The sequence below is a fragment of the Rhodnius prolixus genome, unplaced genomic scaffold (genome assembly GCF_049639745.1).
Source record: "Rhodnius prolixus isolate KJV_2025 unplaced genomic scaffold, Rpr scaffold_2, whole genome shotgun sequence".
Classification (NCBI taxonomy): domain Eukaryota; kingdom Metazoa; phylum Arthropoda; class Insecta; order Hemiptera; family Reduviidae; genus Rhodnius; species Rhodnius prolixus.
In genome coordinates, this window is record NW_027411592.1 from 19,511,708 (window position 1) to 19,530,547 (window position 18,840).

An 18,840-nucleotide genomic window follows, 5' to 3' on the forward strand; every position below is an offset into this window, starting at 1 on the left:
AATATTTTGAGAAAGTTATCTAGTTTTTATTTTATTTTTTTGGAATGTAAATAAATTTTACTCATATAGTGATATGTATGGTGCAACCTTCGGCAGGACTTAGATGGATAATAATCCTGACCTGCGATCTCGTTAAGGGACTTTCATGTACTCGCCGGGTTTCCATTGCCTTTTCTTTTGATTTACAACCGGCTGTCGTCAGATCCAGCGTTCTAAACATTTTTTTCCCCAATAGTTAGGTTTTTGTAAATGAAGTTTTGAAGGTTTAGAAGCAAGCTCCGCCCAAAGAGAACACTGTTCGCGCTAAAGGCAAAAAGTTAGCCACAATACATAATCCGGGTTTCATTGATGTTAGGTTTTATTCATTTGGAAAGTAGTGTGTAACGATATTTTATAAAATTCTTGTTTTAGCCCATTTTTTGTTGCTATTTCTTTAATAAAAATATTTAGGTATTTCGTATTGTAAACATTTTGAGAATATGCTCGATTCTTTGTTTCGTAAAGGCGCTCTAATACTATGACAATTCTGACATCCTTCTTTCATCTGGGAAGTATGTCATCCTTTTTTCGCTCCAGTTGATTTTTCTTAATCTGTTCTCATATTAGGATGTAATTATTGACTTCTTGTATTTTTCTGTCTAATATCCTGAACTGAGTTTAATACTTTTTGCCTGACTAAAAATACGAAAAGTTTGATGTGAGTCCGCAACGATTTCCATGGCTATCACTTTTTCTTGATTTTGAAAATGTTTTGGATCTTGTTGCAGGACTATAGTAGAAGATCCAATGGAAATGTTCGAAAAGTTTATGAGAGAGAAGGAGCGACGGAGTGCGAGGAGACCATCCCGATCTATAAGTAAATCTTACTCTAGATCGAGATCGAGATCTCCTCGATCAAGAGGAAGGTCGCGCAGTAGGTCTCGTACACGATCTAGGACGAGATCTAGGACTAGGTCTAGGTCGCGCTCCATCATTCATCGGCATAGGACAAGGAGTAGGAGTCGCTCCGTCTCTATTAGCAGGTTCGTAACTATTTCCCATCTCATCTCAATCTTTTTAATCTGTTTCCTAAACTTTTTTTTTTTTTTTTTTGATAGAATACCTCTGTTACTTATTTATTCCATATTTGTTAATTTGCATGAAATTTCTTAAGATTGATTTGTACCATTTAATTCTTCCTTCTAACTATTTTCTGATTTGAATTGGGTAGTTATTATTTTTCACTTGTAATTTGTTTCCATTATCATTGCATGAACACGTAACAATTATTTTAGATATAACGTTTCATATCTTTCTTTAAACATTTTATTTGATCTAATTGTCTTAACTTTTTCGTTGGTAAACTGGTTTGAATTTTAGTCTTTTTTATTTTTTAATATTATTTTCTTCCTTTTTTTTTAAATGCATTATTATAACAAGTAAAAATTCTGCTTCTTCGTTTTCTTCTTGTCGTTGAATAACTTGTTTTATATTATGATTAATTCTTAAATTTCCTTTCCCTTGGGAAACGTAATAGTATTTTAGGTCGAAGGGACAAAAGATAGAGAAGAAGAATACCCACTTTCTACTAGTTTCCTTGCAAAACAAAATTCTTAAACAGGGTTTAAATTATATCTTAATGGAGTTTCTTTAGATGCATTGAGCAAGTTCGGAATAAATTTTTCTTGGTTCTAGCAGATTATCAATGGGCATTTGGGAAAAGTTCTTTGTGATATTTTTTTTTTAAAGCATCTTAATTTTTGTTAATTACAGTTAATAAACAAACGAAAGAAACATATTGTATATAGTATTTTTTAAGTATGGGTGAGTGGGTTATTTTGATGCAGCGGTTTCGATTGTGAGCTGTAATTAGGAGTCCTGTTTCTAGCTACTTTATATTTGTTGGAAAAATGTATATAGTAAAGCTTGTGCTTCCGCCCCCGTTTACGACATCAAATTTAATGGTTGGACATCAGGCCTAGCTTGAAAAACGAGAAGAATTTTATTTAACTATTTTAAATAAAACTATTTGTAAGTAGTAAAGTAATCGCCTAATTATAATATTACATTATTGTAATACTATTAACTGTTATTAAGAATGTACTGTAATAATATTCTTTATTTCCTCTTGAAACAACTTTTTGTGGAACGAAAAAATCTTAAAAATTCTGACCAGTAAAACCATTTATTTTATGATCGAGAAATTAAATGATGTGCTTTATATACGAGTGTCTACTAACGGCTTTTAGCATTGATTTTCTGTTTAATATTATGTATGCCAACGATGACTTTAAATAATATATACATCAATTTTGTGTTACTTCAGGTCACGTTCGCGATCTGGAAGGTCGAGGACTCTGAGTAGATCTACTAGCAGAGATAGACATTATTCACCTGCTCGTCGAAGAGATGAACGGCGTTTGCCTGATAACCGCGCTTCTCCACATCATGTGCCACCTCGACAAACGTCACCTCCTCCAAGGTATTTATTTTTATGGTTATGGAGTAATCTGTTGAAGCAACATTCCAACCAGTATTAAAATCTCACACTATGTTATTTTGCCTAGTGTCTAGGTTCTAATATGATTAGATGCTCTAGGGGCTTGTAAAAAGTTTTGATTTTCTAAGCAATGAACTCCAAGATTTGTTAGAAGGGGATAAGTTTTGATGGAACTTTAAGTCGTACAATGGTAGAACCATTTCGGATGGATTCATTGGATGCACTGGAAATTTAAAGTATGACGAATTTTGTCTTGGTACCAAAAATCGAAGAAAGAATTGCATTATTCTGTACCAAACTATTTTAAGTGACTGAGATCAAACAATAAAATTTTGGAGTGAAACAGTTTCATCTCCATGATTGATGTTGATTATTTCATTTTATTGAGCTCTCTACATCGATTCAGTAGTGTTAATATTGTACTTCATTCTTTTCTTTCAGGTATTACTCGCAAAGGTATAAAGAAGAAATGTATTATTACAAAGCTCGAGGAAGATTCCCCAAAGCTCAGGAATATTTTGCCCCGGATTATCCCAGGTATTTATTATTTTATTATTATTTCTTGTAAAACAAGTTAGCCTAATGCATCATTTATCTTTAAATTAACAATTTAGATTCTTTATCAGATGTTATAAACTTCGAAATGTTACTATTATAATTAGCAAACTCCAAGCAATTATTCACACTCGCAAAAAATGTTACACTCACGAATTCCTGTGTAATAAGTGTGAAAGCCATTTGAATAAAACGACTTTTATATGAACAATACAGATACAGATAATTTGTTGCCGTAGATGAAAGTAACAAATATTTTAATAAAGTAGTTTAAATAAATAACATAGAAAGTTAATTTTTTTGTATTACGAAATTTCTTTTTGGATAAAAATTTCTTAAAAGAACCGTGGGTGAACAATTATGGTTTTTATACATCCCATAACAAATGCTATTTTTTATTCGATTTAATTTGTTCTTTTCCTATCTAACGCAGATTTGAATTTAGCATTCTTCTCCTTCCACTTAATTATATAAAAAACAATTTGAATATTTATTAATCACATCCATTCAAATAATACTTTTAATAGTGCTTTAGCAAAACTATTTAATTTTTTTGTTTTGCTTTTTATTTCAATATTATCTGTGATTGTTAAGTCATTTGAGGTTTTATGTACTGTGATTTTTTTTTTTAATTTAGAAATTCTTAATAAAAAAAAAAAAGTTATTATGGTATTTGAAGAATCCTAATTATTTCGTACATACATTGTATTTTTATATATTTTTTTAATAAACGAAATACATATGTTAAATACCCTTTTTGTTTACTTGAAATAAATTATTCATTAAATTTTTTATTTTTCAAAATTTACTGGAATGGAATTAAATTATTATTTTTTATCTTAATATCACCAGAAAATTAAAGCATGTACAAATGTGACTTTTAATTGTAGAGTATGTATATATTATATATGCATATTTAGGATATATAGTATATATCCTAAATATGTGTTATGTTTAATATTAAATCGTTAAGAATTCATGACCGTCCAATTCAGCGAAAAGCTATACGTCAAGAAATGCTGTTGCTGCCTTCAAGATATGTTTCTTTAGTCATTAATATTTTGTGATTTTCGTTAAAATATTAATAAAGAGAGTCACTAGTAATAAGTTTTAGTTATTTAAAAAATGTATACTGTACATTTCTGTTAAATATAATTTTTTAAAAATATTTTTTGTGAATGGCAGTTTCTTTCTTTTTGTTGCACTTATTCTTTATCTAAAAGTTTACTCGAAAAAAGACATTAATTTGTTTACATTCCTTGATATCAAATTTCCATTGTTACATTCAACCTATAAAATCTAAAGGCTGTAAATTAGTTACTAAAAGAATGTAAACTTTCTGCAGACTGTAATATAGTGCAAAACTAGGCATCTTAATAATTATTGCTCTTTAAAACTAGTTCATCTTCTGCCAATCTCTCTTTAAGTGACCGTTTCATAGAGATCTTTTACCTCTACTCCAATTTTTCTCCGTTTTCCCATATTTGTTTTGATACAGAGAAGATTAAGCAGATATCAATTAAATTGTTTATTTATATGGTAATGAGTAAAAAATTTTTTATTTATAAATCATCGCGTGATCGTTTCTTGAATAAAAAAAAAAGAAAAAGATTATGAGTTAAAGTTTGTGGTTATGTTTTAGACAATAGAAAAAGTGAGATATGAAGTCCGCGTTTGAAATTTTGTGATGTTAAGTGGAAGTTTAGGTTTTTTATTTTAATTATTATTATTTCTTTTTTTAAACCGGAATTGTTTTAGACATAATTATTTAGTCGCCAGTTTTTTATTGCGGAATATGACCTCTTGGACTATTATTTCTGCTTCATTGCTCTCCATACATTTCCAATGGTCCACTTACACATTTCTTTTTCGAGATCTTTTTTTTATTTTTTGTGCTTTTGAAAAAAGGAAGGTTTGGCCCAAAGAGCTGGTTATATCTTATTTATTTATTTTTTCTAGCTCAGTATATGCTTCAAAAAAAAAAAAAAAAAAAAATTAGCAGAAGAAAGAAAGTATTTTCATAAATTTGATGATCTGACTCATACGATTCAGGAAATCCGAAATCATAACTGTTAAAAAAGAAAACGGCTATGGTGGATACAAACTGTGACATATTTTAAGAGTTATAAGCTTTCAAAACATGAGCTTTCAAAACAAACAGCACGACTTATCTGTAAAGTACAAATATTTTTCCCCTGAATGAAACAACTATAGGGATGGCTGCTGACTTTTTATTCTATTCCTCTTTTTCGTCGTTGGAGTCACTCAAGAGAGTTGTGAAAGAAGCGCCAACATTCTCTATTCTTGGGTAATTCTTGGCTGCCATCTAGGCGATGCTACTTTTGTTAAGATACTTATCCTAAGATTCTTCTTCTTTCTCTTGCCTTTAGATTGAAAGCTTTTCTGGCAAATTGAGTTTCTTCTAACCCACTGACATGCTCGAAACATTAACGCATTTTCAGTGATGGATTCGCTTTTTAAGCGGCAAGGTACCTGATTTCGCTTTGTCTTCTCCCTAACTTTCCGCAGTTAGCGCATTTTAGTGACTTAAAACTTTTTTTTTTCTTTTTAATCTTCTTTACGGATGATATTTCCATAAGTTAGAGTTGCACAAATTTGAAATGCCAAAATTGAGAAAATATTAATTTAGTGGGTGTTCTATCCGACTGGTATAGTGACTTTTGACAAAAAAAAAAAAAAAAAAAAAAAAAAAAAAAAAAAAAAAAAAAAAAAAAAAAAATGCCCTAAGGCTGGAAACATAGTGGAGCGGCGATAATAGTGAAGAGCAAAGCGGCGAAAGCAAACACAAGTTAACATATGGGACCGCGCATAGTGGGGAGCAAAGCGAAGATAAAGCAACGCTACCAAGAGAGAGAGTAGAGCAACGCGTTATGACATGTTTGATTTATTCGCTCTCATCGCACTCAATTTTCAAGGTTAAAATGGATATTGCTGCATTTATTGGTGTAGTTTTTTTAAAGGAACCTCTGTGGAACCAAAAAGATCCTCTACATCACAACCGATTTGTGTTGGATAAGAAAAGGGGCAAGATTAATGGGGTTAACATTGAAATTCGTCCTTTTCTTGATTAACATGCCTTACACACTGGTTAGTATATAATTAAGTGTTGAAATAGACATTCGAAAATACGAATGAAACTTGCCAGGATGCTCCCCTAAGTTGTTGCTACAAGTGATGGAATTCTTCATGTTCATGTCTAGTCTTGTTTATATCATGAACACTGCAGCTCCTGCTTCTAAGCTGCTGTAAATACCAAATTTTCGTACAGAAATAATTCCTCCATCATGTCTCGGCGAAAGGAGAACGCGACTAAACTCGCCACTATGTGCATGCGACTCTATGCTCGTCGCGCTCTCTGATTTGAAGCAACTATCATCGCCGCTCCACTATGTTATTTGATTTTTACTTTTTAAATTATTGATTGTTTCAATTTTTAAATAGTTTTTATTTAATTTAGCTCGGTATGAAAGAAATCAAATTAATTGTGTAAATTTTTGGTTGGAAATTATTATATAAAAGTTCTGTTTTGATTAATTCCTTAAATTAATTAATCAAATTAATTAACTTAAACATGAAAAGTTTTCCCATATCTTTTAATTTTGCAGGAAACGACCAGTGTTCATACATTCTCTTTACTTTTTTGGCCATTCATGTGTAGACTCGTGTTGCGTACACGAGAAGTAGTGCAGTTTTTTCTCCAATAAATCTGAAGCTTTTGAGGGAAATATTTCTCAGGGATCGTTCTTACAATATCGGTCAGCCGACCATTCTGAAAAACTATCTTCAATAATTGCAAAAAAATACATTTTCTCTGAAAAAAAAAAAAAAAAAAATCACTTCTCGCTTTAATTTTCTTACCCTTAAAGACCAAAAGGGTTCTTGGTATGTTCAGTCTGGATTGAACTGAACCTTAACAGCCGCCATCAAGCACAACCCTGATGTTCTATCCTATCCACAGTCTAGTCACTAATTTTTGAAACGGTCCCTTGGTCGAGTATTGCTCAATGTAAGGAAATCGTAATGATGAATGCCTGCTTTGCATTATAAATTATGTAAGAAGAAGAAGAAACAGAAAAATGAATAACTATAGATATATAAATAACTATAGACTATAGATACATAAGATTTTGTGATTTAAAACCCAAAAAGCTATTTTCTATGTTTGTGTGTCTTAGATTTGTAAGAGGTGGGATTGCAATAAATTTTATTTTAATTTCATCAAGACTATTTTCCTCTTCCTAAGCTTCTATTAGATAACGAATTTATAAATTATCCTTAATTTTATGAAGTTTTTAAATTTTTTATTTGTAATTTTAATGTTATTTGCTCATTATATTTACTGCAAAAAGTATTTAGTGATAGTGGAATTGTAGCTTTAATTATTTAGTGCTATTTCGTGGACGTTGGCCAAAAGCCTACGTCGCCAGTCCACGAAAGGTCTATTGTAGCGCCCTCTAATGAAAGCCCAGTCCTGATTGTTTAATTATACTAAATTGTGGGCGAACTGTGAGAGCATGTCTTTTTTCCTCTCATTCTACACATATTCGTCGCACTATCACTTCATTCGCGTATTCACGTCTTTTTTCTTCCTGACAGAGTCTATACAAACTGTAACCGCTGCCAGGCTCATGCTGTGCATGTTTTTCTCAGTCTACGTTGCTTTGTCGACAGGAATACATCTCGGCTTTAATGGTTTAACGTTAGTTAACTACGAAGAATTTGCCTGCCTTTTGCGATTCACGCACGCATTGAAGCCTTTCTGTCTGGTTTAAGAACATTGAACGACTTAAAGAAACTGTATTTGGGAGTTATCCTATTGGAGAGAAGACCCAGAATTGGACCCGCCACCAATAGTGTTGGTTTAGGTATAAGACCCCCTGGCGTTGCTTTCGAAATTTATATTAATTTCATATGTTTACCATCTCTATTAATTGAATTTCTAACATTAGAGCTCATCTTCAAATTTTGAATTTGAGAAAAGTTTATTTTAAAACAGGGGAGGATGCATTATTGTTTGAGACTGTTCATTTTTCCGTAAAAGACTTTAAGGCTTTTTTTTTTTTTTTTTTTTTTTTTTAAAAAAAAAGCTTTTCTGTAAAAGTAATTTCTTAGCCCTTTTATCTCACGTTTTCTTGGTACTTTGTGGAACGAATATCAATTGCTGTGGACGGACGCCTTCTTATACCCCATTCTCCGACTAGAACTTCAGAAATAGTTCGTTTCATCAAAACAAATTTTGTACCTACCTATCTTTTCTTCTCCAGAAAAATTAAATTATCTCAGTTCATACTTTGATTATTAATTGTTCAAAATAAATAAATGCGTTCAGTTTGCTCGTTTGATGGGTATTAAATCTCCATATCATAAAACAAGTTCCTCCGCAGCTGAAGAAGAGAGCATTTTGTTTTCAAAATATCAATGCGTTCCTCTATTATTTATACATGTGGCAGTACATGTGTATATGAGAGTGATGCCTGTGTTGTGTAAGTAATATAGACAGAATATTGTACAAAATGAACTGTCTTCGGTCAAAATCAAACTTAAACCAAATACTGCTCCAACTTTGAAGCTTCCCTCTATTAATCTTTGTGTTGCTGTTTAGTTCTCTTAACTGAATTTTCTAAAGCTAAATAAAATAAGTTTTCGAAATTTTAAAATAATGTACATATTTATTTTTTCCAATTCTGTGATTTTTTGAAAATTTTCCCAACAATGTTTTGTAAAATTTCTTAAGTAAATAGTTACAACTCTTAGGTCTTTTAGCAGTTTTTACAGGTATACCGTAATTAATTTTACAATGTTGGTCGTAACTACAATAAATTTATATTAAAAGCAAAATCTCGTATTTCATTTTTGTTACATTTTAAAGAAAGTGTAACTTTATTTTATTTATTTATTTTTTGATTTAAGGGGCATGGACATCTGAGATTATTGGATTTGCAAAAGTCCAGAGCTTTTTCAGTTAACTGCTAGCCTCCGGACATTGTTCTTTCATTACAAATAAAACTGTCCGTATCCGGATAGTGAGCTGTAAGCAGCTTGGAAGCTTCCAAGCTAGGAAGAAAAAAATCTAAGGGCTAGCAGCTGGATTCGAAAATGGTATCTTCGCGTGGGAATGTAATAATCTAGCCACATAGCTAATATCTTCCCTTGTGACTTGATTAAAGTTTTTATTTTATTTTAGAGGGGTTTTACTGAAAAGTATATGTTGATACATTTCGCTCCAACATTACCAATTGGAATAACTCTTGTTGTCAAATATACGTCTAGAGTTATTATGTCAGCTTCTTGTATTTACATTATTTGCAGGGCTGAAAAATATGTCTGGAAAAGAGTTATCAGATATTGGCCGTGGTAATTATTGGAAAATAACGCAAAACTGCATCCACAATTGAACAAGCTCCACTAAAGTATTTTAAAGCATGACACTCATAAGACAAAAATTGATATTAATGAAAAAAACAAGGTCAATCGAGATTTGAGAGTTGTAATTTTAGCAAAATTTGTAAAAAGGTCGATGCTGATTGCATTCTTCTATCCCTTCCCCTATGTTTTAGAGTGTTGCAGTCAAAAGGGAGCATGTGTCACAACTAGATTTATGGTTCAAAGTCTTGAAAGATGAGTTCAGGAAGACAAGATTTTGAAATCTTGAAAATAAATACATCTCTTTATTGGAGCACACTTGTTTAGCCAATTGAAATAAAATCTCTTTTCATTTGAGCGCAGTATTTTCAGCTTTTATTCCAATGTAATTCTACTGCTGCTTTGGCAGATTATCATCCTTTGACTGATTTTATTTTAGTTAACTCATCGCTTTTCTATAGGGCAGCAAAATCTCAACTTTTTAATGTGAAATGAAATTATTTAGCCTTCTAGTTGAGAAGAATACGTGTAAGAAGAGCGGAATTCCATCTCGTAGCTCTACGAAGTAGGGTGGTTTCATCAAATCAAGCATTGCCTCGAAGAACAAATATTGCAAATAGCAGAAGAAAGTTTCGATTAAATACTGCATTCTTAGTTTGTGATATGTGTCATTTTCACACATTAGTTTTTTCTTTTTTTTCTTTCAAATAAAAAGTGATTAGATAATTGATTTTCGTATTAATTAAAATATTTTAATTTTATGTATATCTGGTATTATATTTTTTTAAAGAAATAAACTATTTCCAGTCTCCAGAATTTATAGTTTAATATTTTTTTCTTAAGACGTTTCGAACAAAAATTCGTTCAAATTCGGACTACATATTTTCAAAAGGGAGAGGAAAAAAGGCAGATGACTTACATAAAAATGAAACGAAAATTACATCTACGAAAATTTGATAATAAATTGATTATGATAAACATTGCCCGAAACGACTTAAGAAAAAGAATATAAAAAGTAAATTTAAAGGATCTGGAGAACTTCAAAATGTTCCGTGTAATTTTGCCAAGAATTCAGGGTTTGTTTAAAAATTTAATCTTATCGTTTCAACTGTAAGAGGGTCAAACGGAAAAATAGCTCTTCATAAAAAATTGTTAATTAAATCAATATATTAAATAAAAAATCCACTTATTCCCCTCTAAAACTTCATTGCTTTTGATGCCGTTGAACTTAATACCACGCAAAGCTTCTTTTAATCAAGAAAGTAAAAATACGAAGAGGTTTTGATGGATGTTCGTAAAATATTTAGTGTCATCCCGATCACGGTGACTATCGTCGTCATGGCACTAACACAGTCGATGCGCCAGAAAAAAATGATTTCATCTGAATTTTAATTTTACTGAACAAAGTACTTAGTGCTTTAGAAATTTTCTGGAAAACTATTCTTCCTTCTTTATTTAAGATACTAATTTCCCGAGCAAAACCTATCCTTTTTTAGGAAACATTTTCAGGGAAAAAATATTTTTGGAGAGTCATGGTGTCTGCATTGAATTTAATTATCACACAAGTCTAAGTGTGTGAAGAAGGAAGGGACCTTCCTCATAATTGAAAATAAGATTTATAATTTTTAACTTCGATTTTAGTGTGATACAAAGTAGCATATGCCAGTAGAGAAGAAGTCATATTATTATTTTCCGGTTTTTAATATTTTTGTGTTTTTTCTTTTTAGGCATGGAGAAAGGTACGAGAGCAGCAGATATGGTGGCGGAAGAGATCGGGAACGAGATCGAAATGAAAGGGACCGGGGAAATGATCGAAGATATGACAAAAGATACGAAGATAGTTATGATTCAGCTGATTACAGTATACGTGAAGCAGCTGCAAGAGATTGGGAGAAGACACGGGACAGAGAATTAGAATTAAGAGAAAGAGAACGGCAAGCTGAATATTACAGAGAAGATCATAGAATGGAAAAACATAGAAAGAGAGATGAATCTGGTAGAGGTAGGCCAGTTGAAACTATAGAAGGTACAAGGGAAGCTCGACCTTCACCAGTTGATTTACTTGACCGTGATCGGGTGCTTGTGGATCTAAAGAGAGAACCTTCAACAGAAGCTGAAAGAAAATTGCCCCCAAAATCTCCCGATCGAGACAAGCATTTGGATCGAGAAAAGCACACTGAAAGAGACAAACATTCTGATAGGGAAAAACATATGGAAAGAGATAAAAAGAGTAAGGAGAAGAAGAAAAAGAAGAAGGACGAAGATAAAAAGAAGAAAAAGAAGAAAAGCAAAGAGAAAGGGGACAAAAAGGAAAGCACCCCTGCTGACAGTACAACGTCGCAGACAGTGACCGAAAAAGAAGATGCTGACGAACAAAATAAAACTATTGATGAACCAATAGTAGCAGCTATAGATGAATTGTATGGAGATCTGGATGTTAATGTTGATCAGTCAGTGGTAGATAATTACAGCAAAATTTTAGAGGAACGTGTGGAACAAGAAACTGACAAAGATGTTGTTCTTGCACCCTTACCAGAACTTTCGAAATGGGAGAAAGACGATGAAATGCCTACACCAACTGAAGAAAATAATGCAAAAGGCGCTGAACAAAATAAACAAGTCACTTCAGAAGTTTTAAAACGTGCAGAAAATGTTTTATTCAAAAAATCGGTAAATCCACTTTTAAAACAAACAGATAAAAAACCTGACAGGAAAATAGAAGTGAGGTTAAAAGAAAAAGAAAGGCCAGAGAAAGAAGTAGAAAAACCAAAAGAAAAAGTTGTAGAAAAAGAGAGAGAACCGGAAAGGTACAAAGAAAAAACATGTGATAGAGACTCGGAAAGGCATCGCGAAAAAGAAAGAGAAAGAGATAGAGATCGAGATCGAGATCGAGATCGAGAAAGGGAAAGACATAAGACTAGTAGTAGGAACATAGATAGAGACCTGGTTGAGAGACAAACAAACAAGGATGCTCCTAGATCGGTGGCTTTGCAGGTAAAGACTGAAGTGCATCATGACAGAAATAGATCGTCAGATAAGTTTTCTAAAGGGCAGCCGTTAAAACCAAGTCCAGTAAGAATATCGGCAAAAGAAAGGTTAGGTGATAAAATAGAAGACAAACTTGTGGTGAAGAGGGAATTGAAAGGTGATAGGAGAGAAATAAAGATTGAAAAAGTGTCCAAGAGTGTGATGAAAAAAGAACAGAGTAACGGCAAAGAAAGCCGAGGTGACGAGAAGAGACAAGAAGCTGCACACAGTGAGAATATTGGCGTGGAGAAGAAAGATAATGCTGCTGATGATGAATTTATTCCAGACTATGAGAAACTAGAACCTGATGAAGGGGAGCTGTTAACGTCCACAAGAAAGCGATCGGCCAGTCATGAGTCCTCCGTTACAAATGAACAGAAAAAACTAAAAATCCAAGAGGTTTTGAAACAAGTAGTATCATCTGATGATTCAGAAGATAGTTCTGATGAATCTGAAAAACGGCGTAGAAGGAAGAAAAAGAAGAAACATAAATCTAAAAAGAAGAGGAAGCGTCATTCCTCAAGTGATACTGAATCCTCAAGCACATCGTCGGATTCTGAAGTCGAAAAGAAAAGGAAAAAGCATAAACATAAAAGTCACAAGAAGTCCAAGAAGAAGAAGAAATCTAAAAAGTAATACTTGTCATTCTCCCTGATAGGAATAAGTTTTTCCTAACAAAAAAAATAAAATTAAATTAAAAAATAAAAATTAAATAAAAAATTATTTGTAAATATATTGCATATGCATAGATTAGCAACTGAATTAATAGAATTTCTGTTAGCAATCAGCGATGTCTGTCTATATTTTTTGTATATTTTAGTTCTGAGGGTTTTTTAAACTATAATCAACAGTTTGTGTAGTTTTGTTTAAGTAAGATTTAAACCAAAGTGTATATATTATGTATAATTTTTGAATAAAATACAAATATAAATTAAATAACTTCAATTTTAATTATTCTCAAAACAGAACCTGTTAAATACTTAAGAAGTATAAATGAGTGATTCAGTCTTACTAAGATGTAGATTCTAATGCTATTTAGGATAAAGTACGAATTAACTAGAAAAATTCTTAACATTTAACTAGTAGAATTTCTCAAGACGTTACTACAGTTTTTTTCAATCTAGGGGTTTTTAAATGTTTCAATTTCGTCCTTAAGATAACAAGTATTGCAGAACTGTAGGCACTTGAAGAAAAGCTTAACAAGGCAGCTTTTCTTGAACCACGCCTGAATATTGTGCATATAAACATTTAAAGGCAAAATAATGGAACAACGGAACTAACATATGTAAAATACTTTGTAAAAATTAATAGGCGTTACTTTACTTGGCGCCACGGTAGCCGAGCGGTTAGAGACGAGGCTCGCTAAGCTAAGATGTATTGTGGTACTGGTTTCGATTCCCGGTCTAGGCCTTGGATTCTATTTAATGGTTAATTCAAGAATTCATTGCAAAGTATTTTTGCTAAATGCCTCCGTCTACGAAACCTAACTTGGTAGTTGGACATAAAGCCTGCCTGAAAAATAATAGGCGTTGCTTTACTTATACATTGTAAAAAAATAAAAATAAAATCGAACTCTTTCAAGAAAATCGTGAAAAATTAAAAAAAATGTTAATTTTTTTAGATTACTATCAAAGACAGGTCTATTTTTTTTGTTTTAGCATTTTAATTTCTCTTAATAGTGAGTTATTGAGACTAGAGTAATTAGCGTAATAATGCCTCTAAACTCTAAGAGCCTCTGAACATCCCCAATTAATTTTGCCGGAAAATGTTTAAAGTAAAAATCGTATTGCAAAATAATATCTAAATTAAATTTAATTAAGCTGCTTATAAGATGAATATGTGCATATTTTAAATGATGTTTCTTTAGCTATGAAAATCCAAACAATCTTTTTTTTTTAAATTACTTCTTTCGTGCCAAACTTTTAAGGAAAATGTTAGTAAATGTTGATAAATTACATTAATTCCAAGCTACTGCAGTTGCTGCAAACTTGCAAGACCTTGCAGGAGAGATTAAGTATCACTTAAAGGTGATCAATAACAGCCTATGATATAAAACACTGAAAATATGCTTTAATTTCATTTTCGGTACGGAATTGCTGCTTTTAAGATGGAATGGTCAGGTTAAATTAATTACCAGGATGGCTGTTATAGGAATCGAGACTATATTTACTATTAACTATATTTATAATTAAACGAAAATTTTTAACAAGTGTAAAGTTTACTTCAAATGTTGAAGTGCGAAGTGGTCCACCCGGAACTATCTGTGAAGATGGATGGAAGTCCGAACACGTTAGAATTTTAATGAAAATACAAAATGTAAATGTACAATAAGAAAAGTAATTAAAGCTTGATTTTGTTTGCCTTAAATTCTGACATGTCCTCCATTACCTTAATTAAATGAAATTTGCAGTAATTACGATTTCTTCTAAAAAGTTTGGATAAGGTCTTAGTTATATCTTACATATTACAAACGCTGGAAGTGTACTAATGAATTTTGATGCTGGAAATGTGGTAATTACATGAAGAGAAAGTGGTTTGGGTGTTTCACACCTTATTTTTGGCAGAAGAGCACATGCCATATTAGACAGTACAGCAGCTTATCTTCCACAGGGTTCAAGCATTCACTTCCGTGATTGATCTGTATGGATCAACGCAATTCTGATTTCTAGGAAGTATTAGCAAATGGGTCTAGAACGAATTATAAATTTAAGGAAAACCAAGAAATTTCTCCGTTTTGTTTAATTCCTCTTCAAAATACGAATCTCTTCATTTAAATTACCAATAAGCAGCACTTTAAAGTCCTTCCAAGCAGCGTTAAAAACGCAACTTTTCCCTAAGCTCGTCTAAAGATGCGCAGATATTCCATTATTTTTCTGAAATGCCTTTAATAAGTAGAAATTAGTAGGTGTTCCTAACCGCTGCTTAGGATTGCCGATATTGCTCGGAAATAAATACCTGATGTTTCGTAAAATAGGTGTTAAACAGAAACAAAAAGTGCATCCTAAAAATAAATCAAGACGTGGACAAATTAAAGTATATTTTCAAAATACTCAAGAGATATAGCACAAAAAAGAGTTCAACTACCAAGTTAAAAAAAAAACAAAAAAAAAAAACATGGTCAATGCGAACCAATAGAACAAAAACTTAAACTGCTTTAATATTCTACGCGATCTTTTATGTTAATTTTTTTTTATATAAAATTAGGTTTAGTTTTAATTGATTTGAATTTGTTCATTTTGCCAAAGTTAACGAAATCTCTGATATGGCTATGTTGACTATAAATGTGGGTTCTAAATTGGCAGTTTTATGTACTCAAATTTAGCTGTTTTGAGCCTGGCTCAGCCCTACTACATTAGATGAAATGGAATAAGTTTTTGCCTTTCGATTTAATACGAGTAAATTTACATGAGTGTGTCAAGGTGAAACAATGTCTAATTGTTGGCCAAATGTGGATGTATTCTACGTGAACTTCGAACTTTGCGCCCATAAGACTGTCTGATAACACAATGGTGTCTCATAAAAATATTGGTTATTTCGTCATGAAATCTTTGTTTGATGAGTTTGATTACTTATAAGTAATTTAAAAATAAAAGAATATTATTACTCTCGAGCATGACTTTCTAATGCATTTTGTAACTAATTGTTTCATGTTCAGTGATGCGAGGAATAAATATTTAGCGACTTATTGACGATTAATTAATGCTTAATTTTTGTATTCGATAATTATATAAGTACATGGGCGTTATACAATCTTTGGGCCAGTGCACTATAAATAAGAATGTTTTTAGTAACTAATGCGAGACTAAAGTAACAATCCTCAGTAATTTAACAAAACCTTTAATCATCGGTGATATAAGTTTTACGTGCATAAGTATATTCGTGTATATAATATGCTGGAAGTATGTTATTCGGCCGCATTGCTGGTAGCTTGGGGTTGTTAAAAAGAGCGGTTATATTGGAAAGGGTTTCATAAGGTAGTAGTTGGGGGCGCATGTCTGAGGAGGCGGCGGCGAAGGATTACCGCCCAAGGGTGGTTTCCACCGAGGCAGTAGTAGTACGATGGCATTCACGTGAACACCAGCCAGACGAACATCTACTGTACTCACGACATGTACCTGTTCGCCACGATCGCTGCGGCTCTCTCTGCTTACCCTATAGGTCAGAAAATTCGTTTACATATTTGTATCTCACTTTATTTATAAATAATCTGTGACTGAATTTTTAAATATGAATTTATAATATCAATAAAATTGATCTTTTTCTACTAGAAACCCTTTTAAATGCAGTTAAAAAAATATAAATTCAAAACGCAACAATTTAGAGGAGTTAATTGGCGGTGGTTGTATAGGACACGTTGTCTGAAATACATCATGTATCCCTATAAAAAATTACTTTAACATGCTCATGATTATTCTTTTATTCAGAAGTTATGTTTAAAGAATTTCGAATGCCTTTGATTAGTACTTACTTCTTTCTGAAGGAGTCTGCTTCAAGTAGTAGAGAGAAAAGTATTACCTTGCTTGATTTGGGTATTATTTATTGAGTAAATTCATTTCCGCTGTTTTTTACTGTTAGGATTTATTTACTTTCATTCCATCTTGTCCTAATTATCTTGGGAATAAAAACTCAGCAGGACAATTTTTTTGTTCATGTTAATATCATAGTCTAACATACGTTCATAGTCACCGATTTGGACCCCTAGTAGTTTACTGTGATTCAGCAAAGGTCAACTTTCTTTTTTCTCGCTAGACCTACCATCCTCCCATGATATTAATTATTTCTTAGAATACAATATTAATTATTTGAAAAGTAAGAATTCTGATTTTAAAAAAACATTGCTATTGCATATGTTTACTTTTTGCTGGCACACATTATTATTCTTAGATAAATAAAAGGCCCTGTTCCCCAGGAACTACAATAAAAGATGCTTATTGCACCAATCCTCTGAGGGTCTAGTAAGTAAAACCTCCCCTCTTTTCGAGGTCAAGAATCTTTCCCATTAGTGTTAGTGGCAAATTGTTATTCTCTGGCCACAGATAGCCACTATTTGGTATGTAATCACTTGGTAGCAACGTACTCAAAAATGATATAAGAAGCTGTTTCTATCTCAGATTTACCTGTATAATTAACCCCAATCGGTGATGTTTTTTTCTGAACTTACCGTACTACTGAAAGAAGCTCAGTTACCAGATTAACTGATTAATCCATTTACTTCAGGATCTTTTTAATTCTAGGTTTTGCACACAAATAATGTTGAATAATTTCCAATTAAGCTCATTTCTTCAGAAGTTTGGTTTGATCATTAAGAATGTTCAAAATATGCAAACTTATTTTTACGTGTTTTTTTTTCTTTTTGAAGATTTAGAAGAAGGGCAAAACCTAAAACTGACTGATCGATATGTGAGTATGAAAGAATTCCCAAGATTTACGTTTCTTTAAAAACTTCGGTTGTCAAAGTTGCAAATATTAAAAATAAAAAATTATTCTTTATGAAGAATAATAATCAATTCCGACTAATTGCAAATAATAGGAAATTGGTTTGTACGTCTGAAGTACTGGAACCGAGAAAAATTAAGTTTTTTCCTAAATTTTCCAACTTTATTTAAATTAATATTTAATCACCCGGTCTTATCTTTAAGTTAAATATCAAGTTGCCAAAATCGTGGTTTAAATAAGTTTAAATCAACAGTAAAATCAATAAATCCTTTTTACTAGTGAAGGTGAACTGCTAACTACTTACACATTCAGTAAATGAGTTTATAGTGAGGGCAGCAGTTGCAGAACAGATAAAATTGCTATTAGATGTTGGCAGAAGTAAATGTAAATTATTTCAACATACTTTTACGTTAACTACAGTAGTTTGATAACTTAAAATACATTGTACCTTTAAAGTTAATGTGCAGAGAGAGAGAAAAATGGTACTCAAACAGAATTTATAAAAAAAGACATCAGATAATTTAACATATTCATATTTGTCAAGTCTAAAGAGTGGTGGAACTTTGAATTGCTTATCGTTTATCTTTTTATTTGAGGTCACGTTTTTTAACTCCTTGACCCATACCACAGGAGATTGCTTTGTTGAAGGACTGGCGTATACAAAACTGCTTGATTACACTTAACGGTTGGCTACCGATTAAACTGCAAATTAACTAAGTGCGAATTGAATTCATTTCCATACTTTAATGTGTAAAGGGTAAAACAGTAATATGGATTATCTAGTTAATGTAAACACTGTTTTTGTGCATTACCGTTCATGTAAGTGCTGAAGTGAACTGAGATGAAGTACACATATCTTAGAGACCAGGTGATTTTCTTGCTGGCTCCTTTAAGGACTTATAATTTATTAAATACAGAGATCAATAGAAGTAAAAAATGCTCTGAAATAAATGGGCAAA

General features: G+C 32.0%; 2 protein-coding genes across 7 annotated transcripts in view; both read left to right on the top strand.

Annotated features, from left to right (window-relative positions):
• LOC141449212 (uncharacterized) overlaps positions 1–13,390 on the top strand; it is a 51,964-nt gene extending 38,574 nt beyond the window's left edge. For 5 of the 6 annotated variants that reach the window (XM_074118399.1, XM_074118400.1, XM_074118402.1 and 2 more), the window contains 4 exons: positions 768–1,022; positions 2,306–2,461; positions 2,921–3,016; positions 11,146–13,390. In XM_074118399.1, coding sequence (XP_073974500.1) covers positions 768–1,022; positions 2,306–2,461; positions 2,921–3,016; positions 11,146–13,081 — 2,443 coding nt within the window. In that variant the 3' untranslated portion in view covers positions 13,082–13,390. The remainder of the gene's footprint in view (positions 1–767; positions 1,023–2,305; positions 2,462–2,920; positions 3,017–11,145) is intronic. The other variant, XM_074118401.1, reaches the window with a different exon arrangement.
• A 3,061-nt stretch (positions 13,391–16,451) lies between these two features.
• LOC141449227 (uncharacterized) overlaps positions 16,452–18,840 on the top strand; it is a 334,517-nt gene continuing 332,128 nt past the window's right edge. Inside the window, exon 1 of the mRNA XM_074118445.1 lies at positions 16,452–16,603. Coding sequence (XP_073974546.1) covers positions 16,555–16,603 — 49 coding nt within the window. The 5' untranslated portion in view covers positions 16,452–16,554. The remainder of the gene's footprint in view (positions 16,604–18,840) is intronic.